Raw genomic sequence first — 27943 nt, forward strand, 5'->3', positions numbered from 1 at the left:
GGGCCGGATGGGGCTGCGGAGCGCCGTGCGGCCGTGAGTACGGGGGGCCGGGCGGCCGCGCGCCGGCTGGCGGGCCGGGCCGCCCTGCGGCTCCTCGGGCCGGCTCCGATCTTTTGACGCGCTGATGTTTTGGTTCGCTCCGTTGGCGACCAGACCACACAGCGTCATCCTCGATTTTCCCCGCCTTTCTTCACTCCGCCTCCCGCCTCTCCCCCCTTCCCCGCCCCGCCATGACAAGGTTTTCCGAAAGTAAACTAGAGGTCTAGTGATTGGGGTTTTCTTCCCCTCTCCCCTTGATAGAGAAGGGGGGGAGCCCTGCATTTGAGGCAGAGAAGACAAAAGATGTCTCCAGCAAAGGGATGCTTGTCCCCGGGGGCGCTTTCCAGCTTGGCCAGGTGAAGACGATGGAGGAGCGCCTCGATGAGGAGCGCGGCCCGGGTCCTGCGGAGCCGAGGAGGAGCCGAGGAGGAGCCTCGCCCGCCTCCCCCGGGCTGGCATTCTGTTGTTACGGTTTTGTCTTTCTGTGGTACTGCTGGAAAGTAAGCCCAGGAGCATTCTACCTGTGGGCTTCTCCCTCGTTTTTGTTTTTATTTTTTTGCTATACTGGGGGTTCTACTCCTGAGCTTCACTCCCAGGCATTAGGGTTGCAGGCGTGGGCCACCCGGCCCGGCTGCTGGTTGACATCTTTGAGGTCCAAATCCTGTGCTGAGTTCTAGGCTGGGAAGAAAGCCACAGTTGGAGTTTAGTTAGGTAATGGCTGTGGAGAACATCAGTTTCCCCACCTGAAGCCCCTCGGTTCAGTTGAGTTTCTTTTTCTCTGTCCTGAACCCGCCAGCCTTAGCCAGCTGTGGCTCAAATGTTCTTCCCGCCCTGGCTCCTCCCGCTCCTGTCCAGCGCTTGCTCAGGTTGGTCTTGCCTCGTCTGGGGAACTTCCCAGGTGCTTTGCCTCAGCAAGCCGTCCTCTCCCCTCCGCGGAGCGCCTGTAGCCTCTGCTGTGTTGCAGTGGAGTAACGTGTTTGCTGAGTACCTGCTGCGTGCCCCTGGCTGTGCCAGGTCCTCCTAGGAATGGGCCTTGAAGTCCTACATTGGTTCTCCCACCCCAGCTGTGGGCTCTTGGGGGAGCAGTGGTGGAATTTTAGTGTGTGTGGTATTGTGGGCTAAGCCCAGAGGTAGTTTATCACTGAGCTACACATATCTGGCCATTTATTTATTTTTACTTTTACTTTTATGTGGCGGTACTAGGGATGAAACCAAGGGGCATTCTACCTCCGAGGTACACCCCCAGCCCTATTTTATCTTATTTTTAAATTTTGGTTTTTTTATTTTTTATTTTTGGTGGTACTGGGGTTCCTGGAAGCCCTTCTACCTCCGGGCTACACTCCCAGACCTATTTTTACATTTTTATTTGGAAACGGGGTCTCCTAAGCCAGCGCGCGCGACTGGCTTCGAACCTGCGCGATCCTCCTGTCTCTGCCTCCCAAGCGCGGGGATTACAAGCGTGCGCCACCACGCCCGGCGCCAGCCCCACTTTTTATTCTTTATTTTGAAACAGGGTCTCAGCCAGGTGTGGTGGCACACGCTTGTAATCCCCACGCTTGGGAGGCTGATAGTGGAGGAATGCGGTTCGCGGACAGCCTCAGCTACTTAGCGAGGCCCTCTGTAATTTAGTGAGGCCCTGTTTGAAAATAAAGAATAAAAAGTAGGACAAGGGTTGTAACTCGGAGGTCAAATGTCCCTGGGTTCCATCCCCAGACCCACAAAAAAAGTCTGAGTTGCAAAGGGCCTCACTAAGTAGCTGAGGCTGTCCATGAACCTTGATCCTCCGGTCTCATCCTCCCGGGTGCTGGGATTAAAAGCCTGCGCCACCACGCCAGGCTTTCTTTATTTTTTTCTTTATTTTTTTGTGTGTGGTACTGGGGGTGGAACCCAGAGGCTTTCTACCTCCGGGCTATATTCCCAGGTCTATTTTCTATTTTTCTATTTTATTTGGAAACAGGGTCTCACTAAGTTGCTGAAAGCCTCACTAAGTATCTGAGGCTGGCTTCGAACCCGTGTGATCCTCCTGTCTCAGCCTCCCAAGCGCGGGAATCACAAGCATGTGCCACCACGCCCGGCTTTATTTTTTTTAAAGCATTCTACCTCTGAGCTGCTCCTCCAGGCCTATCTTATTCTTTTGTTTGTTAGGCTCTGGAGATTGAGCCCAGAGGCACTCAACCTCCAAGTTACACCCAGTGCCCGATTTTATTTCTCATTTGAAACAGGGACTCACCAGGGGGCTGAGAGTCTTGCTAAGAGAGGCTTTGAACCTGCCACCCTGCTGTCTCCGCCTCACCAGTACGGGCACTGCAAGTGTAATCCACCGGGCTCCACAGCACTATTGTTTTCTTTTGCAGTACAGGGGATGGAACCCAGGGGCATTCGACCTCTGATTTACACCCCCAACCCGATTTTTTATCCTTTAATTTCAAACAGGGTCTCACTAAGTTGCAGAGGGCCTAAGTAGCTGAGGCTGTCTGCAAACCTAGATCCTCCTGTCTCCGCCTCCCAAATGCTGGGATTACAAGTGTGCGCCACCACGCCAGCCTCCCCAGCACTTTTTTTTTTTTTTTTTTTTGTGTGTGTGTGTGTGTGTGTGTGTGTGTGTGTGTGTGTGGTACTGGAGATGGAACCCTTCTACCTCCAGGCTACACTCCCAGACCTTTTTTTTTTTTTTTTTTTGTGGTACTGGGGGTGGAACCCAGAGGCTTTCTACCTCCGGGCTATGCTCCCAGACCTATTTTCTATTTTATTTGGAAACAGGGTCTCACTAAGTTGCTGAGAGCCTCACTAAGTAGCTGAGGCTGGCTTCGAACCTGTGCGATCCTCCTGTCTCAGCCTCCCAGCGTGCGCCACCATGCCCGGCTTCCCAGACCTATTTTAGATTTTATTTGGAAACAGGGTCTCTTAATCTAGCTGAGGCTGGCTTCGAACCTGCGTGATCCTCTTGTCTCAGCCTCCCAGGCGCAGGGATTACAAGCGTGCGCCACCATGCCCGGCCTCCCCAGCACTTTTTAAATTTATTTTTAAATTTTAAAACGCCCTTGCTAGGTTGCTGAGAGCCTTGCTGAATTGCTGAGGCTGGCGACTGAACCTTCTCTCCTGCCTCAGCCTCTCAAGTACAGGGTCACAGGCGCGCGCCGCAGCCGGCCGCCTTCATTTGTGGGAATCTCAGCCTACACATCCTCCTGGCATTGTCATTCTGCTGTAACCCGGCACTTTTCTGACTGGTTGGCAGGTCCTGGCGTGTTTCTCTCGGGCCCGCCGTGTGGACAGTGCCACACACTCTCCCAGACGACGACGGCTCTGGCGTGCATTTTCCAGTGCTGCTTTTGCCAGAGAGTCCAGCAGACCCGCAGCTCTTCCAGTGCCAGCGCTGAGCTGAGTGCGGAGTGCCCGGCAGAGATGGTGAGGATCACCAGGTCCCGGACCTTCCAGGCCTACCTGCCGACATGCCACCGCACGTACAGCTGCGCCCACTGCAGAGCCCACCTGGCCAGCCACGACGAGCTCATCTCCAAGGCGAGTGCCGGAGGCCCCCGACCCATGCTGCTGACCGCGCGTGCCGGGGAGGGATTCGTGCCGGGTTAAATGTGGCCATTTAATGGACCTATCATCCTGGCATTTGAGAGACTGAGACAGGAGGATCGCAGGTTCAAGGATAACCTCACACTTAGCCAGTTCCTGTTTCAAAGTTAAAAATAAAGCTAGGCAAAGCCAGGTATGGTGGCACACTTGTGATCCCAGTACTTGGGAGTTTGAGAGAGGATCACAGGTTCGCTGCCAGCCACAGCTACTTAGTAAGGCTCTCCGCAACTTAATGAGATCTTGTTTCAAAATAAAGAGTAAAAATAGGGCTGGGGGTGTAGCTCACAGGTAGAATGCCCCTGGGTTCTATCTCCAGTTCCACATAAAAAATAAAAATAAAGCTAGACATAGTGATGTTTGCCTCTATTCCCAGGACTTGGAAGGCTGAGACAGGAGGATTGCAGGTTTCCAGCCAGCCTCAGCAACCTAGCAAGACCCTGTTTACAAATAAAAATAAAAATAGTGCAGGGCAGCCCGGCATGGTGGCGCACGCTTGGGAGGCAGAGACAGGAGGATCGCGCAGGTTCAAAGCCAGCCGCGCTGGCTTAGGAGACCCTGTTTCCAAAAATAAAAAAGTATAAAATAGGTCTGGGAGTATAGCCCAGAGGCAGAAGGGCTTCCAGGAACCCCAGTACCACCAAAAAAATATATAATAATAATGCTGGACAAGCGGGCATGGTAGTGCACACTTGTAATTCCAGCACTTGGGAGGCTGAGACAGGAGGATCACACAGGTTTGAAGCCAGCCTCCTCTACTTAGTGAGGCTCTCAGCAATTTATTGAGACCCTGTTTCTAAATAAAGTATAAAAAAATATGTCTGGGAGTATAACCCAGAGGTAGAAAAGCCCCTAGGTTCCACCCTCAGTAACACACACACACACACACACACACACACACACACACACACACACACACAGTGCTGGACGTGTAGCTCAGAAGTACAGTGCTGCCAGGCGTGGTGGCGCACGCTTGTCATCCCCGCGTTTGAGAGGCTGAGACAGGAGGATTGATTGCACGGGTTTGAAGCCAGCCTCAGCTACTTAGTGAGGCTCTCAGCAACTTAGTGAGACCCTGTTTTCAAAATAAAATATAAATGGGTCTGGGAGTATAGCCCGGAGGTAGAAAGCCTCTGGGTTCTACCTCCAGTACCACCAAAAAAAAAAAAAATTAGTGGTGAGAAAATTAAGAAACATGGGTGTGGTGGCGCACGCTTTTAATCCCAGCATTTGGGAAGCTGAGACAGGAGGAAGGATTGCGGTTCGCGGACAGCCTCAGCTACTTAGGCTCTTTGCAATTCAGTGAGACCCTGTTTCAAAATAAAGAAAAAATAGGGATGTGGGGGGGGCGGGTAGCTCAGATGTAGAATGCCCCTGGATTCCACCCTCAGTGCTGCAAAAGAGAAAATAGTCTCACTAGATTTTTGAAGAGTCTGACTAAGGCTGGCCTTGAACCTGCTGTCTTTGTGTCTCAGCCTCCCTAATGCTAGCATTATAGGCCTATGTCACTGTACCCAGCTGGCCCTTCCTTCCTCCTTCCCTCCCTGTGACTTTAAACAAACTTTTGTCTGGTGTGGTGCCACATGTTTGTAATCTCAGTACTTGGGAGGCTGAGACAGGAGGATCGCAGGTTCAGGGCCAGCCTCAGCTACTTAGCTAGGCTCCCCGCAACTTAGTGAGACCCTGTTTCAAAATAAAAATAAAAAATAGGGCTGGGGGTGTAGCTCGGAGGTAGGATGCCCCTGGGTTCCATCCCATTATCACACACACGAAAAGAAAATAGTGCTGGGGGTTTAACTTGGGGGTGGAATGCCCCTGGATCCAATCCCCAGTATAAAACAAAAACACCACACAACGCGGAGCTCGCCGCGAGTCGTGTCTCGCCACAGCGGCCTTCTAATGCTGCCTTCTCCACAGTCCTTCCAGGGGAGCCAGGGGCGAGCCTACCTCTTCAATTCTGTGTGAGTACCGGCTGTGAGCGAGCCTCGACGTGGTGGCTTCTGTCACAGCTGCTGCGCTGTCTCCGCGTCGGGTGGGTGTGTGCGGGAAGTGCCCTGCGGCCTCGGGCCCAGCCAGGGCCTCCCTGGGCCTTGTCTCCTCCTCTCAGAATTGCTGGAAGCACCGTTGTGCCTGGTTCTGTGGTGCTGAGGATGAGCCAGGGCTGCCCCCGCTGCGCCCCCAGGAGCGCTCCCCCCCTGCGCCCCCCCAGGAGCGCTGCACCTCCGAGCTGCATTCCCAGTCCTATTCTTTAGTGTTTTTGTTTTTTAAAAAGGGTCTCACTAAGTTGCAAAGGGCCTAAGTAGCTGAGGCTGTCCATGAACCATGATCCTCTGGTCTCCACCTCCTGAATGCTGAGATTACAGGCGTGCACCACCACGCCCGGGTCCCAGCCTCCTTTTTAAGTTTTTTTTATTTTTCAATATTGGGGATGGAACCCAAGAGCATTCTAGCATTCTACCTCCGATCTACACTCCCAGACCTATTTTGTTTTTATTCTTTTTTGTGTGTGTCTGGTTCTGGGGGTGGAACCCAGGGGTTTTTCTACCTCCAGGCTATACTCCCAGACCTATTTTACAATTTATTTGGAAACAGGGTCTCACTAAGTTGCTGAGAGCCTCACTAAGTAGCTGAGGCTGGCTTCGAACCTGTGCGATCCTCCTGTCTCAGCCTCACAAGCGCGGGGATTACAAGCGTGCGCCACCATGCCCTGCTCCATGTTCAAGTTTTTGTGGGGAGATAGAATGTCATTCTTGGACAGGCGTGGTAGTGCACGCTGTCCCAGCACTTGGGAGGCTGAGACAGGAGGATTGCACAAGTTCGAAGCCAGACTCAGCTATTCCGTGAGGCTCTCAGCAACAGTGAGACCCCGTTTCCAAATAAAACAGAAAATAGGTCTGGGAGTGGAGCCCAAAGATAGAAAGCCTCTGGGTTCCAGCACCACAAAAAAGAAAAAAAATGTCATTCTTGAGCAGGTATAGTGGTGCACACATGTCATCCCAGTACGTGGGAGGCTGAGACAGTACAGTCAGCAAGTTCGGGGTCAGGCTGGGCAAGTTAGGGAGACCCTCAGTGCTTTTTGAGACCCTGTTCAAAATAAAGGTCTGGAGGTGCAGCTCGGGAGGTTCTTGTACTCCGTCAGCACACGCACGTCACTGCACCTGCCTAGCGTGCGTGAGCCCCCGGGGCCTCCCCAGCACTGCAAAGCAAGAGAAGATGTCCCCACTAAAGACGGGGGCGGGCGGGAGGGGGTGCCGAGAAGGCCAGGGCTGCCTGGGGGGTCCCCGTTTCGGGGAGGCGTGCGGCGGGTCCGAGTGGCCCCAGCACAGCCCTCGTCCTGCAGCGTGAACGTGGGCTGCGGCCCCGCGGAGGAGAGGGTGCTGCTCACCGGGCTGCACGCGGTCGCCGACATCTACTGCGGAAACTGCAAGACCACGCTCGGCTGGAAATACGTGAGTGCCCCCAGCGCGCCACCTCGCAGCTCCGGCCGCCCCAGACCCGGTGGGCAGCGCTCCCGTCAGAGGACGCGAGGCCAAGCGGGAGGACCCCGGGCTCAAGGCCAGCTGGGGCAGCGGAGACCTTGTCTCAAAACAGAGTTTTGTCCTGGGTGTTAAAACTAAGGGTGTTGTACATCTGAGCTACACTCCCTAGCCCCCCCCCCCTTTTGCTGAACTGGGGATGGAACCCAGGGGCGTTCTACTTCTGAGCTATACTCCAGGGTCGCACTGAGTTGCAGAGGGCTTCACCCCAGCCCTTTTTATGTTTTGTTTTGAAACAGAGTCTCACTAGGTTGCTGAGAGTCTGCTGTGCTCTTAAGGCTGGTCTTGAACCTGCCTATGACCCTCTGGTCTCAGCCTCTCAAGTACTGGGCTATAGGTGTGTGCCAGCACGCACGCCTGGCCGTACCTCCTGGTTTTTGTTGTTGTTTTCTGTTTTCTTTTTGCAATACTGGGGATTGAACCCAGGGGCGGAAACGCCTCTGAGTTACACCCCTCTTTTTTTTTTTTAAGCAGGTCTGGGGATGGAGCCCAGGGCATTCGACCTCCGAGCTACACCGTACCCTGCCCTATTTTTTATTCTTTATTTTGAAACAGGGTCTCACTAAGTTGCGGGCGACCTCACTAGTTGAGGCTGTCCGCAAATCATAATCCTCCAGTCTCGGCCTCCCGAATGCTGGGATTACAAGCCTGCACCGCCACATCCGGCTTATACCCTTATTTCTTATTCTTTATTTTGAAACAGTCTCACTGAGTTGCAAAGGGCCTGTCTGTCCGTGAACCATGATCCTCCTGTCTCAGCCTCCCAAATGCTGGAATTGCAAGCGTTAGCCACCATGCCCAGCCCAACCCTATTTTTGTTTTTGGTGGTACTAGGGGGTGGAACCCAGAGGCTTTCTACCTCCGGGCTATACTCCCAGACCCATTTTTTCTATTTTATTTGGAAACAGGGTCTCACTAAGTTTCTGAGAGCCTCACTAAGTAGCTGAGGCTGGCCACGAATCTGTGATCCTCCTTTCTCAACCTCCCAAGTCTGGGATTACAAAAGATGCGCCACCACGCTGGCTCTTGTTCTCCCATTTTAAAGGTGCCTCTCGCACCCCTCCTGGCTCGAGTCCTCCAGGTCCTGGCCACCTGCTCACCCCTTCCTTGACTTCTGACCATCTCTGATCTCTCGGAAAAATAGGGCTGGGGGTAGCTCAGAGGTAGAATGCCCCTGGGTCCGTTCCCTAGCGCCAGCACACACGAAAGAGGACTGAAGTAGCAGGCGTGGGCGCGCTTGTCATCCCAGCACTCAGGAGGCTGAGACAGGAGGATCACAGTTCGCGGACAACCTTTACTCAGATGCAGTTTCAAAATAAAGAATAAAAGCCAGGCATGGTGACACTAGCTTGTAATCCCAGCATTCGGGAGGCAGAGACAGGAGGATCCAGGTTCACAACCAGCCTCAGCTACTTAGTAAGGCCCTTTGCAATTAAGTGAGACCCTGTTTCAAAATAATAAATAGGGCTAGGGGTGTATCTCAGAGGTAGAATGCCCCTGGGTTCCATCCCTAGTACCGCAAAAAAAAAAAAAAAAGAAAGAAAGAAAAAAGAAAAATTTAGGCAGGGGGTGTAGCTCGGAGGTTGAATGCCCCAACCTGGGATCTATCCCCAGACCCGGGGAAAAAAAGTACTTTAGTTGAAAAGGCTGTTCTGCCCTGGGCCCTTCTCCCCCAGGAGCACGCCTTCGAGAGCAGCCAGAAGTACAAGGAAGGGAAGTTCATCCTGGAGCTGGCACACATGATCAAGGACAACGGCTGGGCGTGAGGCGGCCCCGAGACGCGGCCGGCGAGCTCTGAGCCCACAGGCCGGGTAAGGCGCCCGCCCGTCTGCATCCCGTCCACCATGTATATGGTCGTTGCTGGACGTTTGCAATGATCCTTTTCTAACTTCTCAAGTTCTAGAGAAAGAATTAACCAATTGATGGCTCGCCTGCGCAGTTACTGCCTCTCCCGCCCTGTAACTGCCTCTCCCCCCCCCCCCCCGCCCCGCGCAGCTCCCGAGCGCCGGGGCGGGTGGTGTCTGCTTTCCCCATTCTTAAAAATAACCGTGCGTCCGCTATTCCTCTGCAGATTTCAATTGACCGTGGCCTGACGCAGACGGCAAATTAAATACCAGGGTGTTTTTTAAGCCTGTTCAAAAACAGAGACCCCTGCAACTGTTTCCGATGGACACGTTTTGGTTTAAGGCCAGCTGTGGCCACACGCGGGAGTGGGGGGGTCTCACTGTCTCCCCGGATGTACTTGAAGAAAAAGATGTTTTTGAATATAAGAGCCAGAGCTAGCAGGAAAAAGTATGCAACTTGACATTTGCCAGATTGTTTTGATTTTTTGTTTCCATAAAAGATGACGTTGTGAGCCAGGTTTACCGTGGCAAGGGAAAGGCATGAAGGGCCCTGCGGTCTCTGCAGGGAATGGCCGGCTTAGAGCATGGCGGCTAGGGAACACTAGCCACTTCCAGAGACACTTGGGTCCTCCACAGGGCGAGCCCGCCGCAGGCAGGCAAAGGGCAGGCCTTGCCAGGTGCCAAGCCAGCCTTATGGCAGGCCGCTAAGGACAGGGAGACCCCCGTCCATCCCTAGCCCCAGGCGCTGTGTCTGCCAGACTGGAACCTGGGGGCGTGGGGTGCCCAGTGCAGGGTGTGCCGGGGCCACCGCGCCCACCATGCTTCCTCAGGTGGCTCTCGGCCGGCCCTGCGTCGCTAGGTGAGCAGACCGCCGTCCGCCCTGAGGCTGCCGGGTAGCCGCTCCTGCCTGGCTCTGAGAGCTGAAGGTCAGACTGGCTCATGGCCCGGGAGCTGCCCGCCCGGGCAGCCTGGCTCAGGCCCAGCTCTGCCGCTGTTTGAGGACCATTTTTGTATATACTAAGATCCTATTTAAAGCGTTCTACGTGCTGCGCAAGTTTACTGCTCTTCTGACTTGAGCACTTTGGTTTTTGTATTGTTTTTTTGTGACGATGTTGAATGAAGTTTTTTATTAGTCTCTTACGGCTTTTGTATTTTTGTCTTTGTAGTAGATACCAACAAAACTTTTATCATTTTGTGCTGGTCTTCTGTAAAACACAAGCTTCCTTTTAAACTAAATGAACTGACCGTGCACTGGCTTCAGCGTTAGACCATACCAGATGCTGGTGAAGTGCTGGAATGTTCTTAAATCACCCAACAATAAATATGGTCCCGTGACTTTTATTTAAACTAACTTCTTCCTTGAGAACAGTGGGAGGTGCTGCCAGGGTTATGAATGCATCCGTACAGGCAGTACTTGGGAGGCTGGGACAGGAGGACAGCCTCCGCCAAGTAGGGAGACTATTAACTTAGGTCCTATTTCAACATAAAAATAGGGCTGGGCGCATAGCTCAGAGGTAGAACGGCCCAGGACGCAACTCAATCCCTAGTACTGCAAGTAAATCCAGAAACGCGTTAGCGGCAGCCCCAGAACGGCGCCCCTGCCCTAGGCACGACTTGGCTTTGTGGGCATCTGCACAGCACTTCTGCCCTGGCTCCGGCTCCTATCGGGTGCTGAGGCCGAGAGGAGGTTCCCAGGGTATTTTCCTCTGCCCGATGACCTCTTTGGGCCCTTGCAAGGCCAGGTGGTTTTAGTATCTAGAAAGCTACACTTAAACCCAAGCACCTGGCTGCCCCTGCCGTCACTGCTGAGGGAGGCTGGCCAGAGGCACAGCAGCTCCGCCTAGGGAAGGAGCGGCCCCCAAGCTCAGGTGCCTGGGTGGCACCCACCTGAGCCTTGAGGATCCTCAATAAAGCTTTTGATGAGCTGGCCATGGTGGCGCACGCTTGTAATTCCAGCACTTGGGAGGCGGAGACAGGAGGATCGCGCAGGTTCGAAGCCAGCCTCAGCTGCTTAGGCTCTCAGCAACTCAGTGAGCCCGTTTCCAAATCAAATATAAAATAGGTCCGGGAGTGTAGCCCAGAGGTAGAAAGCCCCTGAGTTCTATTCCTGGTACCACCAGAAAAAGCTTCTGATGTCAAGCTACTGTTTCTCATGGCGCTCACTGTCTGGGCAGATGTGTGCAAGGCCGGGAGCAGAGGGCTGCCTGGCGCCTCGGCTCCTCTGAGGCCAGGGCTGCAGAGGCTGGCTGCTCTCGCTGCCAGGGCCAGAGAACGCCATTAGCCAGAGCTGGGCGGTGGCTTAGGCCTGTGCTCCCAGGCTTGAGGCTGTGACGGGAAAATCAGTTCAAGTCCAGCCCCAGCAATTTGGCATGACTTATTGTTTGTGTGTGATACTGGGGATGGAACCCAATCTCTGAACTATACCCCAACCCTATTTTGTTTTTGGAAACAGGCTCTTGCTGGGTTGCTGAACGTCCCACTGTGCTGCTGAGGTTGTCTTTGAGCCTGTCACCCTCCAGCCTGGGCCTTCCAAGTACTAGGAGTGCCCGAGAACAGTGCCACACCCTGCCTGGCTCTTTTTACTTTGCTGTGTGGCCTGCCTTGAATCTGTGATCCTGGCTTAGCCCCTAGAGTCACTGGGATTCAAGGCCTGTGACACCACCGAGGTAGGATCCTCGATGGGCTGTAAGCTAGGTAATCCCAGTGTTTGGGAGGCTGAGACCAGAGATTGCAGGTTCAAGACCAGCCTCGCTCTTTCTTTTTGGTACTAATGATTGAAGCCAGAGGCACTTTACCTCTGAGCTACATACCCCTAGTCCTTTTTCTGAGTTGCTGAGGCTGGCCTCGAACCTGGGATCCTTCTGTCTTTTCTCCCAAATGCTGGGGTTACAGGCACGTGCCTCCATGCCCAGCTGAGAATTTGTATTTCTAACAAGGTCCCAGGTAGTAAGGGCTGGATAGGGGACCAGCAAAGTGAGTGCGGGGCTGTCTGAGACGACGGACCAAGAACAAGGAAGCCAGCAGAGGTGGGCCCCCAGCACGGGCGAGGGCCTGGGAGGCCGGCGCAGGGACCCAGGCAAAGGCAAGGGCTTTATTGGCTCTGAGTGGGAAGGCTGAAAGCTGAGTGTCGTGGCAGAGAGCGCCCAGCCCTCATCCCCATCGGGCTGCAGAGCAGCCAGCAGGCCGCTGCTACCAGGAGCTGAAGTCTCCGAAGCCCCGGCTGGGCCTCTTCTTGGCTCCGGAGGCGGCGGTGCTGGTGGACGGCTCTTCCTCCGCTGCCCGTTTCCTGAGAAGGGAACAGGACTCCATCCCACTACAACCCAAGCCCGGTGTCTGCCCGGCCTCCTGCCCCTCGGTCTCCCCAGCGGGGTCTTAGCCTGCGGGGACTCACGTGGCTGCCGGGTTGATGTACTTGCCCACCCCCTGGCGGAAGGCCTGGGGGCCCTGGCTCGCGGGCTGGGGCTGGCTGCTCGGCACCTTGGCCTCTGGGGCCGCATCGTTCTGAGCCTTCTTCCGCTCCTGGGCGATCTGGGGAGAAGCAGGGCTGGGCTGAACCAGAGCGCCCTGGATGCAGCCTCCCTGGCAGCAGCAACAGGCCCTCACCTCACCTGGGCATCTGCCTCCTCGTAGGGGTCCACGAACACTGTGGTGGCCTCGATGCGGACCTCCTCCTGGCAAGGAGAGCGCCGTGAGCGCACAGAAGCGCCTCTGCAGCGCCCCACTCTCCCAGCACGTACCTTGGGGCGATCCGTTTTGGGGTCGCTCTCCACGTTCTCCAAGGCTGTCAGCGTGTCAAAGCCCCCGACGACCCTACAGCAGAAGATAGAGGCCCGTGAAGCCCCAGGCACGCCAGAATCTCGGGATCGGGCTGGCCCAGGCGTGGGGGTCTGCCCAGTGCGGGCGAGATGCGTTCCCAGTCACATGGTGGCCACCATGCCAGTCTGTCGAAATGCCACCTGGGCCTTTAAGGGAAAGTTTGCCACCCCCGCCCGGGGCCTGAAGAGAAGCCAGGACAGGCCTGGGGCTCGCCTCCACTCTGGAGATCCATCCTCCCCACACAGCGCCGCCCTCCGCCATCGAGGTGGGAGGTGCGCAGCGGCAGCTCTTACCGTCCAAAGATGGTGTGCTTCTTGTCCAGGTAAGCGCAGGAGCGGAACGTGATGAAGCTGGGAAGAGGGGGCAGGTGAGGCGCTGCCCGCACCCGCCCAGGGGCCTGCAGCTTCTGTGCAGTGCACACTCCTGTGTACCGCCTGGCCGGCGCCGCGAGCCCACGGCTGCTCTGGGAGGCAGCTGGGATGGGGCTCAGCCCCACCTCAGGCTGTGGAGGGACCAAGGCAGGCCGCAGGAGAGGCGGCGGCCAGGCCCCGGCAGCAGCGAAAGGCCCGAAGGAGCGAGAAACTGGGTGCGGGCCCACGTGGGGGTATGCGGCACTGGGGAGGGAGCTCGGGGCCTTCTGCCTCCAGGTCACATCCACCCTTTTTTTTTGGGGGGGTTGCAGATCTGGGGATGGAACCCAGGGGCATTCAACCTCTGAGCTACACCCCCTGCCCTATTTTTTCACTGTTTTGAAACGGTCTCACTGAGTTGCAGAGAGCCTCGCTAAGTAGTAGCTGAGGCTGTCCGCGAACTGCAATCCTCCGGTCTCAGCCTCCCTCCCGTATGCTGGAATTACGAGCATGCGCCACCACACCCAGCTGTTTTATTTATTTATTTTGGTGGGGGGGAGCAGGGTCTTGCTAAGTTGCTGAGAACGTCATTGAGTTGCTACGGCTGGCTTCAGACCCGCGACCCTCCTGTCTCAGCCTCCCAAATCCTGGGATTACAAGTGTTTGTCACCAGTCACCACAGCCAGCCCAATAACCACATTTTTTTTTTTTTTTTTTTTTTGGTGGTACTGGGGTTCCTGGAAGCCCTTCTACCTCCGGGCTGCACTCCCAGACCTATTTTTACATTTTTATTTGGAAACAGGGTCTCCTAAGCCAGCGCGCGCGGCTGGCTTCGAACCTGCGCCATCCTCCTATCTCTGCTTCCCAAAGCGCGGGGATTACAAGCGTGCGCCACCACGTCCGGCCACTTTTTTTTTTTTTTTTTTTGGTGGTACTGGGGATGGAACCCAGGGGCCCTCTACCTCTGGGCTACACTCCCAGACCTATTTTATATTTTATTTGGAGACAGGGTCTCTTAAGCCAGCTGAGGCTGGCTTCAAACTTGCACAATCCTCCTGTATTAGCCTCCCAAGCGCAGTGATTACAAGCTTGCGCCACCACGCCCGGCTCAATAACCACATTTTAATTCCACCCCATTTTATATTAATGGGATGAACATGCCCTATTCTCAGTACATGGGATGCTGAGACAAGGATCTCAGGTTCAAGACCAGCCTCAGCAACTTAGACCCTTGGAAACATAAGATCCTATTTCAAAATAAAAAGTTCTAGGCACAATAGTGCATGGCTGTAATCCCAGTGCTTGTGAGGCTAAGACAGAAGGATCACAGATTTGAGGACAGCCTCAGAAAGTAGTGAGGCTCTCATCAACCTTTTTCAAAAAAAGAACAAAAATTAAGGCTAGGGGTGTAGCTCAGAGGTAGAACCTCCCTGGGTTTAAACCCCAGTAAATATAAAAAATAAGCCAGGTACAGTAGCGCACGCTTGTAATCCCCGCGCTTGGGAGGCTGAGACAGGAGGACTGTGCTGGTTCGAAGCCAGCCTCAGCTACTTAGTGAGGCTCTCAACAACTTGGTGAGACCCTGTTTCCAAATAAAATAGAAAATACGTCTGGGAGTTTAACCCGGAGGTAAAAGGCCGTGGGTTCCATCCCCAGTACTGCCAAAACAAAAAAAAAGAAAAAACAGGGTCTCACTACATTGCAGAGGGCCTCACTAAGTAGCTGAGGCCAGCTTTGAACTTGAGATCCTCCCGTCTCGGCTTCCCAAGTACCGGGAGCACGGGTGTGCGCTCTTGTGCTCAGCGCCAGGGACGGAGCCCAGGCCCAGGCTCAGCAAGCGGCACAGGCTTGCTGGAGCTGGAGCCGCACCCTGGCCTAGGGCTCCCCTCAGGGACAGGGCTGTGGTGGGCAGAGCTGTCCGAAGAAGAGGACACTGCAGGGAGCTGGGCCCCTCCCCGGCCTCCCGCCTGCCCGCCCGCCGCCCAGCTGCCCCCAACTCACAACTGAGACTTGTTGGTGTTGGGCCCCGAGTTGGCCATGCTGAGGATACCCCGGCCGGTGTGCGAGAGGTTGGGCCGGAACTCGTCTCTGAAAGGCTTGCCCCAGTACGACTCCCCACCTGGACAGAAGGGCGGGTCAGCCGGCGCCCCGCGCCAAACCCCAGCACCGCCAGGGAGGCTGCTCTGGCCAGGACCAGCGGCCCGAGCGCACAGCACCACTTTACGCCGCCCGACACGGGAGCCAAGCCGGAGCCGCTCGAGCCCTGCGGTCGGTCGGTTGGTTGGTTTTGCGGTACTGGGGATGGAACCCGGGGGCACTAGACCTCCAAGCTACACCCCCTGCTCTATTTTTTATTCTTTATTTTGAAACGGTCTGAGTTGCAGAGGTCCTCACTAAGTAGCTGAGGCTGGCCAAGAGCCTCGATCTTCCGGTCTCAGCCCCCTGGATGCTGGGGTTACGGGTGTGCCACGCGCCCGGCTGGCCCTGCAGTTTTGTTTTTGCCTTTTTGTGCACTGGGGATGGAACCCAGGGCATCCTACCTCTGAGCTGTGCCCCAGCCTTCTTCTATTTTGAAACAGGGTCTCACTGGGCTGCGGGGGGGCTTGCTCAGTTGCCAAGGCTGACCTCAAACCTGTGATCCTCGAATCTCAGCCTCCCAAGTACTTGGTATGACAGATGTGTGCCATTGGGCCCGACCGTGTGGGTCTGGAGAAGCAGCCCGCCCAGGACCTGGCCTCCCGTTAGCTCCTAAGAGTGGAGTGCCCCGGGCCCCAGAAGACACAAAGCCCTCCCTCTTAGCTACTACGCGAGCCTTACAAATCCTCAAATGGGGAAACCAGCCGGGCATGGCAGTGCACTCCTACAATCCCAGTACTTGAGAAGCTGAGACTAGAAGATCGCAGGATTGAGGCCTGGGCAACTTACTAAGACCCTGTCTCAAAAAATAAAAAGGAGCCGGGCATGACGGCGCACACTTGTAATCCCAGGCTGAGACAGGAGGAACTGAGCAACTCAGACCCTCTTTCAAAATAAAAAAAATCAGGCCCAGAGTGTAGCTCATGAGTTGAATGCCCTTGTGTTCAAACCCCAGTGCCACACACACAAATAGAAAGAGGGCGCGGGGCGCAGGCGCGGTGGTGCACACTTGTAATCCCAGTTCCTAGGAGGCTGAGACAGGAGGATCACAATTCATACACAGCCCTTTGCAACTCGGACCCTGTTTTAAAATAAAGAATAGGCCGCATACTTGTAATCCCAGTACTTGGGAGGCTGAGACAGGAGGATCGCGCAGGTTCAAAGCCAGCCTAGCTACTTAGTGAGGCTCTCAGCAACTTAGTGAGACCCTGTTTCCAAATAAAATGTAAAATAGGTCTGGGAGTGTACCCCGGAGGTAGAAAGCCTCTGGGTTCCACCTCCAGGACCACACACGTGCGCGCGTGCACACACACACACAGTGCCACAGCTGAGGTGGCACAGGCCCCGGCCTATTTGAAGTCTGCACCCAGAGCACCCCGGCCCACTGCCCCTCAGGCCCACAGCACACCCGGAGGCCCCGGGAGAGGCCTGGCGTGGGTACCCACCTGTGCCTGTGCCCGTGGGGTCGCCCCCTTGGATCTGCAAGAACAAAGGCAGTGAGTGGGTCACCTGAGGCCACCGCCCTGCCCACCCTCAACAGGCCAGGCCAGGGACCACCCAGGCCAGCTCTGCCCGGCCTGCCCCGAGGATCGCCATGAGTTCCCCCAGAGCGTGTGCCCTGGCCACCAGGGCCTGTCCCTGGAGTCCAGAGCTGGACAAGGCTCCCGGCCCGCGCCCACCGCTCACCACAAAGTTCCTGATGGACCTGTGGAAGACGGTGCCATCGTAATAGCGCTTCTTGCAGAGCTTGATGAAGTTTTCGCAGGTTTTTGGTGTCTGCAAAATAGCCCAACACATCTGTGAGGTATGGAGCAGCCGACGGCCGGGTCACAAGAAGCGCAACGGGCCTTGAGCGTGCAGCACGGATGGCCCCCGTCCCAGGACGGTGACGCCACACACCTGCCCAGGGCAGCTCAGCTTCCGTTCAAGGATAGGATGGGTTCTCTACAAGCCCAGGCTAAACGCAGTTTCAAAGTTAAGTTAAGGCTGCTGCCCACACAGTGCTTGGGAGGCTGAGATGGGAGGATCACAGGTTTGAGGACAGCCTCAGCAACTGAGACTATTTCAAAATAAAAAGTAAAATAGGGCCCAGTGTGGTGGCACACACTTGTAATCCCAGCCCTTGGGAGGCCAAGAGAGGACGATCGCAGATTCGAAGCCAGCCTCAGCTACTTAGTGAGGCTCTCAGCAACTTAATGAGACCCTGTTTCCAAATAAAGTATAAAAGACTAGGTCTGGGAATGTAGCCTGGAGGTAGGAAGCCCCTGCGTTCCACCCCCAGTAACACAAAAATAAAAAGTTAAATAGGGCTGTGGGTATACCTTGAAGAAAGAATGCCCTTGGGTTCTACCCCAATACACAAAACAGGGCTGTGGGTGCAGCTCGGGCAGAGCCTCCCTGGGCTCCGTCCTCAGTACCACAGTGCGGGAGGCCAACCCACCAGGTCACAGTGCAGCTCCAGGTTGAGGTCGCCCTTGCTGGTGTGCAGCCGCACGTAGCCCTTCTTCTTCACAAACCGGTAGCGCAGCGCGTCCTCGTCAATGGCGGCTGCGAGCAGAGGCCCAATGGCGGCTGCGAGCAGAGGCCCCGGCTCCACGCCCGCCCTCGGCTGCCCACCCCCGAGGCCTCCCACCCCAGCTCTGGGCGGCAGAGGCACTGAAGGCCAGCCCCAGGCCGGGCGTCCGCCGCGTCCGCTCACCTGCTTCGTGCGTGGTCTCCGGCACCATGGCGGTGGAGGTGAAGGAGGCGCTGACCTTCCCCGTGGAGTAGTGGGCCTGCAAGAATGCCCACCGCCGCTCAGGCCCCGCTCCGGTTGCCTCCCTGCCCACGAGCGCTCCCGCGAGCCTCCGCCCTGGAGCGGCAAGGACCCGAGCGGGCAGCCCGATCACCCCCTCCGCTGGAGCCCGCGGCATTTAAGTCAAGCCGGGAATAAACATGCAGGGCCGGCCTTCTCCAAGGACAGCAATACAAGGGCCTAAACCCGTCTACCTCCAGGCTATACTCCCAGACCTATTTTATATTGTTTCTATTTATTTATTTTGTGGTACTGGGGTTCCTGGAAGCCCTTCTACCTTGGGGCTACACTCCCAGACCTTTTTTTGTGTGTGTGGTACTTGGGGTGGAACCCAGAGACTTTCTACCTCCAGGACCTATTTTCTATTTTATTTGGAAACAGGGTCTCACTAAGTTGCTGAGAGCCTCACTAAGTATCTGAGGCTGGCTTCGAACCTGTGAGATCCTCCTGTCTCAGCCTCACAAGCGCAGGGATTACAAGCGTGCCCACCACGCCCGGCAGATCTATTTTATTTTTGGAAACAGGGTCTCTTATGCCAGCGCGGCTGGCTTCGAACCTGCGAGACCCTCCTGTCTCTACCTCCCAAGCGCGGGGATTACAAGCGTGCCCACCACATGTGGCTATTCTTTATTTTTTTGAAACAGGATCTCACCGAGTTCCAAACAGCTTCACCTAAGTAGCTGAGGCTAGCCAAGAATTTTTCTAAAGGTCTCACTTTTTTTTTTTTTAACAGGGCATGGTGGCACAAGCTCCTAATCCCAGCATTTGGGAGGCTGAGACGGGAGGTTCACGGTTCTCAGACAGCCTCAGTCACCTAGTGAGGCCCTGTTTCAAAAATAAAGAATGAAAAATTGGGCAGAAGTTGTAGCTCAGAAGTCAAATGCTCTGGGTTCCATCCTCAGACCCACACACCCCAAAAAATAATAAATAAATAGGGCTGGGGGTGAGGCTCAGAGGTAGAAGGCCCCTGGGTTCCACCCCCAGTGCCACAGACATATTTTTTGTGTGTGTGGTGGTGGGATGGAACCCAGGGGCCTTCAAGGTATATCTCCTGCCCTATTTTTTATTTTGAAACGGTCTTCCTAGGTTGGTAAGCATCTTATTACTTGCTGAGGCTGTCCTCAGACCTGTGATCCTCCTGTCTCAGCCTCCCAAATAGGAATTACAGGCCTGCACCACCATGCCTGTTTTTCCTTTGTTTTTGCGGGTCTGAGGATGGAACCCAGGGACATTTGAACTCCGAGCTACACCCCCTGCCCTATTTTTATTCTTTATTTTGAAACCGGGTCTCACTGAGTTGTATAGAGCATCACTAAGTAGCTGAGGCTGTCCGCAAACGGCAATCCTTGGGTTTCAACCTCCCAAATGCTGGGTTTACAAGCGTGCGCCACCACGCCAGGCCTTGTTTTTTTAATTTATGGATAGGGAAAAAAGGGAGTTGCCCCATTAAAGAAAACCTGAGGGTGGCGGTGTTCAAGTGGGGGATTCTGGACAGTGAGCCGCCTTTTCTACTCTTCCGAGCTCTGCCTGGCTCGTTCCTCAGGGGCTCCAGCTCAACACGTGGGCATGCCCGGCAGCCATCATGTGCTGGGCGTGGGCCGCGCGGCGGGGGCTGCACTCACGGCATTCAGCGGGTCCACCTTCCTCTTCTCGGGGGCCTTCATGGTGGCCGCCAGGACCTCGTCCCCTTTGAACTCCTTGTACAGCTCCTGCAGCGTCTCTCGGGTCTCAGTGTTCGTGTTTTTCAAATAGTAAGACGGGTCCTGTTTGGCCTTTTCCTCATCTACAAGACAGTATGCTCCGTGCTGAGCAGAGCCCGCGGCGGCGGCGGGCGGAGTGGCAGGGCCTGCCGTTAAGGGCGCGTCGGGGCGGGTTACGACTGACCTGTACTCCATCTCTGCTTCCTAATCTCCACACAGGACATGTTTCTGCTTTTGTACTTTACAGCCATTTATTTTGCACTGGGATTAAACCCAGGGGCATTCTACCACTGGGCTATCCTCCTAGCCCTTTCCTAAATTTTATTTTTTTACTTTTGGTACCGAGGATTGAACCCAGGGGCATTCTACCTCCAAGTTACACCCCGAACCCTTTATTTTTTTATTTTGAGACAGGGTCTCACCAAGTTGCTGAGGCTGGCCTTGAACCTACAACCCTACTGTCTCAACCTCCGGAGTACTGGGATTACACATGTGCAGCACCATGCCTGGCTCCAGTTCCATGAATCCTAACTGGCCATGGAGTGTCTGCAGAGGCCAGCTGATCTGCACACATGCCTCGCTGGCTCGCCCAGCGCAGCCAGAGGAGTAGAGAAAACTGGATGTGCCGGACGCCTGGACGAGGCAGGCCGTGGCGTGCGCAGAACCAGGGCGGCGCGAGGCCCCAGGCGAGGGGAGAGTCTGGCCGGCTGACCCTCAGGACATCAGGCACCGAACACAAGCCGGGGAAGCTGGGCCTAGCCGGGCCTGCGCTGGAGCACCTCCCACGCTCCCAGACCAGCCTGGCGGTACATACCTGGGTCAATTATTTTCATGTTATTCTTAACATGAAAGAAGTTGGAGACGTTGAACTTGTCCAAATTGGTGGGGTCCTGCAGCAAAAAGAGGGCCCCAAAGTGAGCCCAGGGTTGGGCTCAGGGGCTGCCGCGGGCAACAGAGGGCAGGCAGGGCCGCAGAGCCTCTGCTGTGCTAGGCTGACAAGCGGCTGGGGAAGGGGCAGAGCTCGGGAGCCCGCCCGTCCCAGCCCTCCTGCCCCTCTGGTGCAGAGCTGGCTGCAGGGACAGAGGGGCGTCCTTGTCCTGCCAGCGCCCAGCGTGCCTGAGGGCAGCAGGGCCCGAGAGGCGGATGGGGTAGCCGGGCAGGGATTCCAGGCAGCCCTCACCTGGAGGGTAATGATGTCCTGCCGGGAAAAGGGCTCGTCGGTCAACAGGTCCCGGAAGTTCTTGGCCTTGATGTTCAGCTGCTCTACTGCCTGCAGTCCAGAGGAGCCGGGGTTACAGCGCTGCCCACACCTGCCCAGGTGCAGGGCAGGGGGAAGGCCGGCGGGACCAAGGGACCGGGTGGAGAGCACCGTGGACATCAGGGGCTCCAGCCACAGCCTCTAGGCGAAGGGAGCGCTGGCAGCAGCCCCGGGAGCTGCACAGCCCACTCAGCTCCAGGCAGGACACTCGCGAGGGGCAGTCAAGGACCACGCCAGGTTCAGGGAGGCCGCCCCCACATCACTCCCATCCTTACTGAGTTGCTGTGGCTGTCCTCCAGCCTACAACCCTCCTGCCTCAGACTCCCACTGCTGGGATCACAAGCGCAACCCTATCACGCAGCGGCGGCAGCCACGCTCAAGGGGTGCAGCGTGGCTGGCGCTCCCGCTCTGCCAGCAGGCGCTAGCAGGCGAGCAAGGGAAGGGGCACGATGGGTCCACAACGCAACGTCTCCCGTCCCTCTGCCGCTCCCAGCCACAGCTCCCAGACGACTGGTCCTTGCCGCAGGGCCGAGGAGCCCTGCCTGGCAGCTAGCGTTGTTTGGGTGCCAGGTGCAGAAGACCTTCCCTGACCTGAGTGGGGAGGTGCCCAGCCAGAGCCAGGCAGGGCCCTGCCCGCCGGTTGTGAGCGCCGGAACCCGAGAACGACGGGCGCCCACCTGCAGCCGGGACCCACCTCATAGGCGTAGACGTTGCCGGTCGTCCTGATGGCCACGATGTGTGTGTTGTTGGTGAACACGGTGAAGAGCACGGGGCAGTGGTACTTCTCTAGAGAAGGCACATGGGGCCAGTCACCCCGAGGCTTCACCACCCGCCTGGCCCCACCCCTGGCCAGGGCGCTTGCCGGCCTCGGCCTGCCTGCCTCGGCCACGCCAGGCCCTCCTCTCACAGCATCCTGGGCAGCAGATGGCCCGTCCACCCAGCGGCGTTCTGCCTCCGGGCTATCCCCCAGTGTTTTCCTTTAATTCTGAAGCAGAGTCTCACTAGGTTGCTGAGGCTGGCCTCGAACATGTGGCCCTCCTGACCAAGCTGCTTTTATGCAGGTCTCCTGGCAGCAGGAGACCTGGGCCACGGCGATGGCCACACCTAGAATCCCAGTACCTGGAGGCTGGGACGAGAGGATTGCAGGCTCGAGGACAGCCTCAGCAAGTAGTGAGGCTCTCAGCAACCTAATGAGACCCTGTTTCCAAATAAAAAATAAGATAAAATAAAGCCGGGGATACAGCTCAGAGGTAGAATGCCTCTGGGTTCAATCGCCAGTACCATAAAAATAAAATATGGCTGGAGATACAGCTCAGAGGTAGAATGCCCCTGGGTTCAATCCCCAGCATCAGTAAGAAAAAACACACACAAAACAACACGACACATGTTAAGAGAGCGTGTCTAGCGTGGCCCAGAGGAATGACGTGGCGGGGGCTGCGGCTACGAAAGGGACTCGCCTTCCTTGTTCTTTGCAAAGTTCAGCTTGATCAGAGACCTGCCGTCCAGTTTCTGGAAGACACAAAAGAGACGTGAAGAGATGCTGAGGCCCAGAGCCTGGTGAAAAGACTGGAAAGGTCTCTGCCCAGCAGCCCGCAGACCCAGCCGCTTCGACCTCCGGGGAGGCCACGGCACGGCTGGGAGGCTGAGAGCGGAGGACAGCAAGTTTGAGGCCAGCTTCAGCAATTAGACCCTATCTCAAAATAAAGAGCCAGGTATGAGCCGGGCGTAGTGGCGCACGCTTGTAATCCCAGCACTTGGAAGGCTGAGTCAGGAGAACTGCAGGTTGGCAGCCGGCCTCAGCTACTTCATGAGGCCCTCTGCGACCTAATGAGACTCTGTTTCAAAAAAATAAAAATAAAAAGGGCTGGGATGTAGCTTGGAGGCAGGATGCCGGGTGGGGAGAGCGCACGTGCGAGCATCTGGAGAGCAGCTCAGGAGCGTGCTGCCTCTTAGCCCTCCCTCCCAGCCCAATTTACCAATTTATTTATTTTGTGAACCCCGGGGTATTGACCTGGACTCCCAGCCCTATTTTTTTTTTTTCACTTTTTTTGTGGCATTGGAGATTGAACCCAGGGGCATTCTACCTCTGAACTCTATTTTATTTTTTAATTTTAAACACGGTCTCACTAGGAGGCCTCAGGAAGTTGCTGAGGCTGGTTGCGAATCTGCCTCCCAAGTACTGGGATTACAGGCATGTGCTACTGTGTCCAGCTAACACAACTTTTTTTTCCCAATACTTGTAATCTGTACTTTGAGAAGCAGCAGGTGCGAGGAGGGAGGACGGCGGCGCCTCACAGTGCGCCATTCCCCTGTTCTCCCCCAGGTCTGTGATATGAGAAGTCACCAAGACAGAGGCCAGCTCTCAGCAGCGGCGCCGAAGCTCTGCACGCCACCTACCTCTCCGTTGCTGGGGTTTGTCCCGTACTTCTTAAGCCATGGGACAATGTTCCTGAAGGGAAGGGAGAATGCAGGTGAGCCCGGGCTGAGGGTGCGCTTGCTCGGGAACACACGCTGAGCACGTGCAAATGCGCGGGCTTCCACCCCGGCACCCAGAAAAGGAAACGACGGGCCTGTGAGGCCCGCACTTGAGAACCCGGCTGTCAGAGTGCCAGGCCCCCAAAGGCGAGGCGAGGGGCTCAAACCCACTCCCCACAGTGACGGCAACACTGCGGCCGGGTCCCTGGGCCCCGGGCCCCGGCTGTCCCTCCTCAGCCAGCGGGACCAGCAGTCACTAACCCGACACCCACTTCCTAGGCGGGCAGTCGACAATCTTGCCACATTTGAGAGATCCCATCTGAAGGAGTAACTCACAGCAAGTCAAAGACGACACCTTCCGGGGTACAGACGGGGTAGACGAAGGGCTGCAGAGAGAGACTGAAACGGGACAAGCCTCCTGGTCAGCGCCCAGACATACTGGCCAGGTCACCTCCAGCACCCACGCCGCCGCCCTGGGGCCCCTCCTGCGCTTGCTCCTCCGCAGCACTGCCCCCCAAAAGCTGGCGGCACAGACAGCAGCTCGGACGTGGCCCCCAGGAGGCCCCGGCAGAGGCTTCCCACCCGAGCCATGCGGCACGTGACAGTGCTGCGATCCAGCTGGAGACGCAGAGGGCCCTGGGGCAGGCCTAGCTCTTTTTTTTTTTTTTTTTTGCAGTATTGGGATGGAGCCCAGGGACGTTCTACCTCCGAGCTACACCCCCACATCCCTATTTTTTATTCTTTATTTGAAAAAGGGTCTCACTGAGTTGCAGAGGGCTTCACTAAGTAGCTGAGGCTGGCTGTGAACCTGTGATCCTCAGCCTCCCAAGTACTGGGATTGCAAGCGTGTGCCGCCATGCCCGGCTTAGGCCTGGTTTTTCTACTGCCAGCCGCCCTCCACTGTCCTGCAGAGGGCCTGGGGCCAGTGCTCCGGGGCCTGCCCACAGAATGTGCATGGCCACTCACGTTTCTAGGAAGGGCTAGCACCCAACTCAGTCAAGGCCCGAGCCTCAGAGTAGAGGTCCAGAGTCCCTTGACCATCTCAAGCCGCTCTGGCTCAGCTGAGCCGCCTGGTAAGCCGCCTGCGCCGATCCACAGCCCTGGCTGATGTGCTTCCTATTGCAAATCAGCCACCTGTGAGTCCCAGGGCCAGCAGCACCCCAACCAGGCCTGGCACGGGACCTTCAGGTATCCAGGAGCCCCCTGGGCAACCCAGCCCAACCTTCAGCTCTAAGTGCAGCAGCGGCACGGGCCGCCAGCGAGCAGCCAGAGCAGGAGCGAACGCCACAGCGAGCCCCAGGCCCAGGCGAGGGACACGCTTCCACTCCCAGTGGGAGCCGGAAGGCAACAGGTTCAAAGCCAACTTTAACGCAGCCCAAGAAGTGGGGCACAGTGGCGCACACCTATAGGCCAGTACTTGGGAGGCCGAGACAGGAAGATCACAGTATAAGGCCCACCTCAGCAACGTAGCTAGACCCTATCTCAAAATGGAAAATAAAAAGGAGCCGGGCGTGGTGGCGCACCTATGATCACAGTACATGGGAGGCTGAGACAGGAGGATCACAGGCTGGAGGCCAGCCGCAGCAAGTAGTGAGACTTGGTCAGTCTAGCAAGACCATGTTTCAAAATAAAAATCAAAACGAAACAGGATGCAGGGTGTGGTTCAGAGCTACAACGCATTGGGGCCGTCTGGCTGAGCGCCCTGGGCGACGGTAGCAGCACCAGGGCAGCTTTGTCAGATGTCAAGGGTCACCCTGACTTCAGAATAGGAACTTGGGGAGGAGAGGCCGCTGGGCACACACGTGCCCAGGGAAGGAATGACCACAGCTCAGGCTGGGCAAAATGAGCCCCAGGGGACCGGACCTGCCTGCTTCCCACCTTGCCCCCCGGGGCGCTGAAGGGCCCATCTGTTCACTAAAATAGCCACCTGGCTGCAGAAACTTCGGGGATCTCTGAATATGGGTCCTTCCCATCCCCAACGGTGCGTGGTTCCCAGGTAAAAAGAGAAGGGCTCACAGTATTACTTTTTCTTGGGGGGGGGGGGCCTCAATCCAGGGTGTTCTACCTTTGAGCTACACCCCCAGCCCTCTTTTGTTATTTTGAAATGGTCTCACTAAGTTGCAAAGAATAGCCTCTAACCTGCAACTTTTCTGTTTCAGCCTCCTAAGCATTGGGATTACAGGCACGCACCACTGCACCCAGCTTATTCTCACTTAAATTCAAGAACAAGAATAAATCATTACAGGTGTAGGCCTGCGGTCAGAGCGCGCGGGTCAAGTCTCAGTGAGCCAGCTCTGCAGGTGGGGCACCTGGGCAAGGTCTCAACCGCAGAGGGCTGGACGACGCGGCCTACCGACCTCGGGAAAAGAACGAGGTTAAGAAGATGAAGCTTGTAAGTAGCTTCTGGGTGCAAAAACACCCACAGCCAAATCACAGCTGAGTCACCTCCACCCAGTTCAGGGGTCCAGGAAGAGAAACAGAACCCCACCTACATCTTCACAGCTCAGATTCTCGGAAAGTGCCCTGAGCATCCCCATCTGAACATCCAAAGTCCAAATGCCCCAACATCCAAACCTGGGCGTCACATCAGTGCTCAAAAGAGTGCAAGGAGCCAGGCGTGGTGGCGCGCTTGTCATCCCCGCGCTTGGGAGGCAGAGACAGGAGGACCATGCAGGTTCGAAGCCAGCCGCGCTGGCTTAAGAGACCCTGTTTCCAAATAAAAATATAAAATAGGTCTGGGAATATAGCCCAGAGGTAGAAGACCCCAGAGTTCCATTCCCAGTACCACCACCAAAAAAAAAAAAATAGAGCCAGGCGTGGTGGCATATTCTGAAACCTGAAAAACTTCCAAATCTGCAGCACATCTGGTCCCAAGCACTTCAAAAAAAAGGATACTGATCCGCTATCAGAAAACAACCATAGAAGCCAGGTGTGATGGTCCACACTTCTAATTCCAGTACCAACCACCTGGTGAGCCCCTGCTTAAAAATAGGGCTGGGAGCCGGGCACGGTGGCGCACGCTTGTAATCCAGCATTCGGGGGGCTGAGACCTGGAGGATCGCGGTTCGCGGACAGCTTCAGCTACTTAGTGAGGCCCTCCGCAACTCAGTGAGACCCGGTTTCAAAATAAAGAATAAAAAACAGAGCAGGGGGTGTAGCTCAGAGGTCGAGTGCCCGGGTTGAATCCTCAGCATCACAAAAAAGAAAAGAAAAAAAAGAAAACAACCATAGAGAAAGATAAACATCCCTTACCTACAGTGGTCAAAAGGCAAACGACGAAAGTTTGTTTGTGGAATGTCTGTTCAAAATGAAATAAAAATACAGTAAATTATCTGTAAAATATTTCATCTATGTGTACCTACCAACATTTCAATTACATTTTCTTTTTCTTTTAGTACTGAGGTTTGAGCCCAGGAGACCTGAGACACAACCCCAGCCCTATTTCATTTTTATTTTAATTTTAAAACAGAGTCTAGATGGGCATGGTGGTGCATGCTTGTAATCCCTGCGCTTGGGAGGCTGAGACAGGAGGATCGCTCAGGTTCGAAGCCAGCCTCAGCTACTTAGTGAGGCTCTCAGCAACTTAGTGAGACCCTGTTTCCAAATAAAACATAAAATAGGTCTGGGAGTATAGCCCGGAGGTAGAAAAGCCCCTGGGTTCCACCCCCAGTACCACAAAAAATAAAAAATAAAAAATAGGGCTGTGGATGGAGCTCGGAAGTAGAACGTCCCTGGGTTCTATCCCCTGACCCGCAAAAAAAAAAAAAAAAAAAAAAGGTCTAGCTAGGTTGATGGGAGTCCCGATACTTGCTGAGGCGGCCGCCAACCTGCGACCCTCCTGTCTCGGCCTCTCAAGGGCCGGGATTTCAGGATGCGCCGCCAGCGCCTGGCTAACATCATTCCTTCATCCCGCCCCATTCCCCGGGAAGAAAGGCGGGTTTCCGCTCTTACCTGGCTTCTTGCCGCCGTAGAAGTGCGTGTACTCAGCACAGGTAATGTACCTGAAGGAGAGGGCGGGAACGTTACTAGCGCCTTCACGGTCCACCGCTGGGGATGACGGCGACTGTCACTAAACGCCCGGGCGCCGGCCGCGCGGGGTGAGGGGCCGCGCGCCGGGAGACACCGCGGGCCCCTGCGCTGCGGGACACGGCCGGGATCGGGGGAAGCCCTGCCAGGGAGGAGTCGGGCGCGAAGGCCCGCAGAGGCTGGGCGCCGCCGCGGGGACCCCGACTCGGAGGCCGGGCCGCGGATCGGCAGCCGCGCGCGGGCCGGGCGGGGTCTCCGGCGGCAGCGGGGCGCCAATCTACGTACATCTTGTCCTTCTGGTGCTGTCGCTTCCCCATGGTGCCGCCGGGAGAAACAGCGAGCGCAGGGGAGCGGAAAAACGACCGCCAACAACTCCGACTCCGGAGC

The 27943-nt window shown here is 56.0% G+C and overlaps 2 protein-coding genes across 2 annotated transcripts; one reads left to right on the plus strand and one right to left on the minus strand.

Moving 5' to 3' along the window:
- Positions 1–230: 230 nt before the first annotated feature.
- YPEL1 (yippee like 1) lies at positions 231–8923 on the plus strand (the record flags this gene model as incomplete). The annotated part of the gene is made up of 6 exons (XM_080717825.1): positions 231–249; positions 301–438; positions 3275–3558; positions 5539–5582; positions 6962–7070; positions 8834–8923. The coding sequence occupies 6 exons, from the start codon at positions 231–233 to the stop codon at positions 8921–8923; spliced, it is 684 nt and encodes a 227-aa protein (XP_080573951.1).
- Positions 8924–12190: 3267 nt separating this feature from the next.
- PPIL2 (peptidylprolyl isomerase like 2) lies at positions 12191–27873 on the minus strand (the record flags this gene model as incomplete). The annotated part of the gene is made up of 20 exons (XM_080717665.1): positions 12191–12287; positions 12393–12529; positions 12610–12672; positions 12739–12811; positions 13111–13167; positions 15169–15286; positions 16749–16782; positions 16990–17079; positions 17744–17850; positions 18002–18077; positions 19720–19880; positions 20612–20687; positions 20978–21067; positions 21750–21841; positions 22513–22564; positions 23453–23504; positions 23867–23929; positions 26783–26828; positions 27482–27531; positions 27842–27873. The coding sequence occupies 20 exons, from the start codon at positions 27871–27873 to the stop codon at positions 12191–12193; spliced, it is 1566 nt and encodes a 521-aa protein (XP_080573791.1).
- Positions 27874–27943: the final 70 nt, after the last annotated feature.

This window comes from Muscardinus avellanarius (assembly GCF_963383645.1).
Source record: "Muscardinus avellanarius genome assembly, chromosome: 21".
Lineage (NCBI taxonomy): Eukaryota > Metazoa > Chordata > Mammalia > Rodentia > Gliridae > Muscardinus > Muscardinus avellanarius.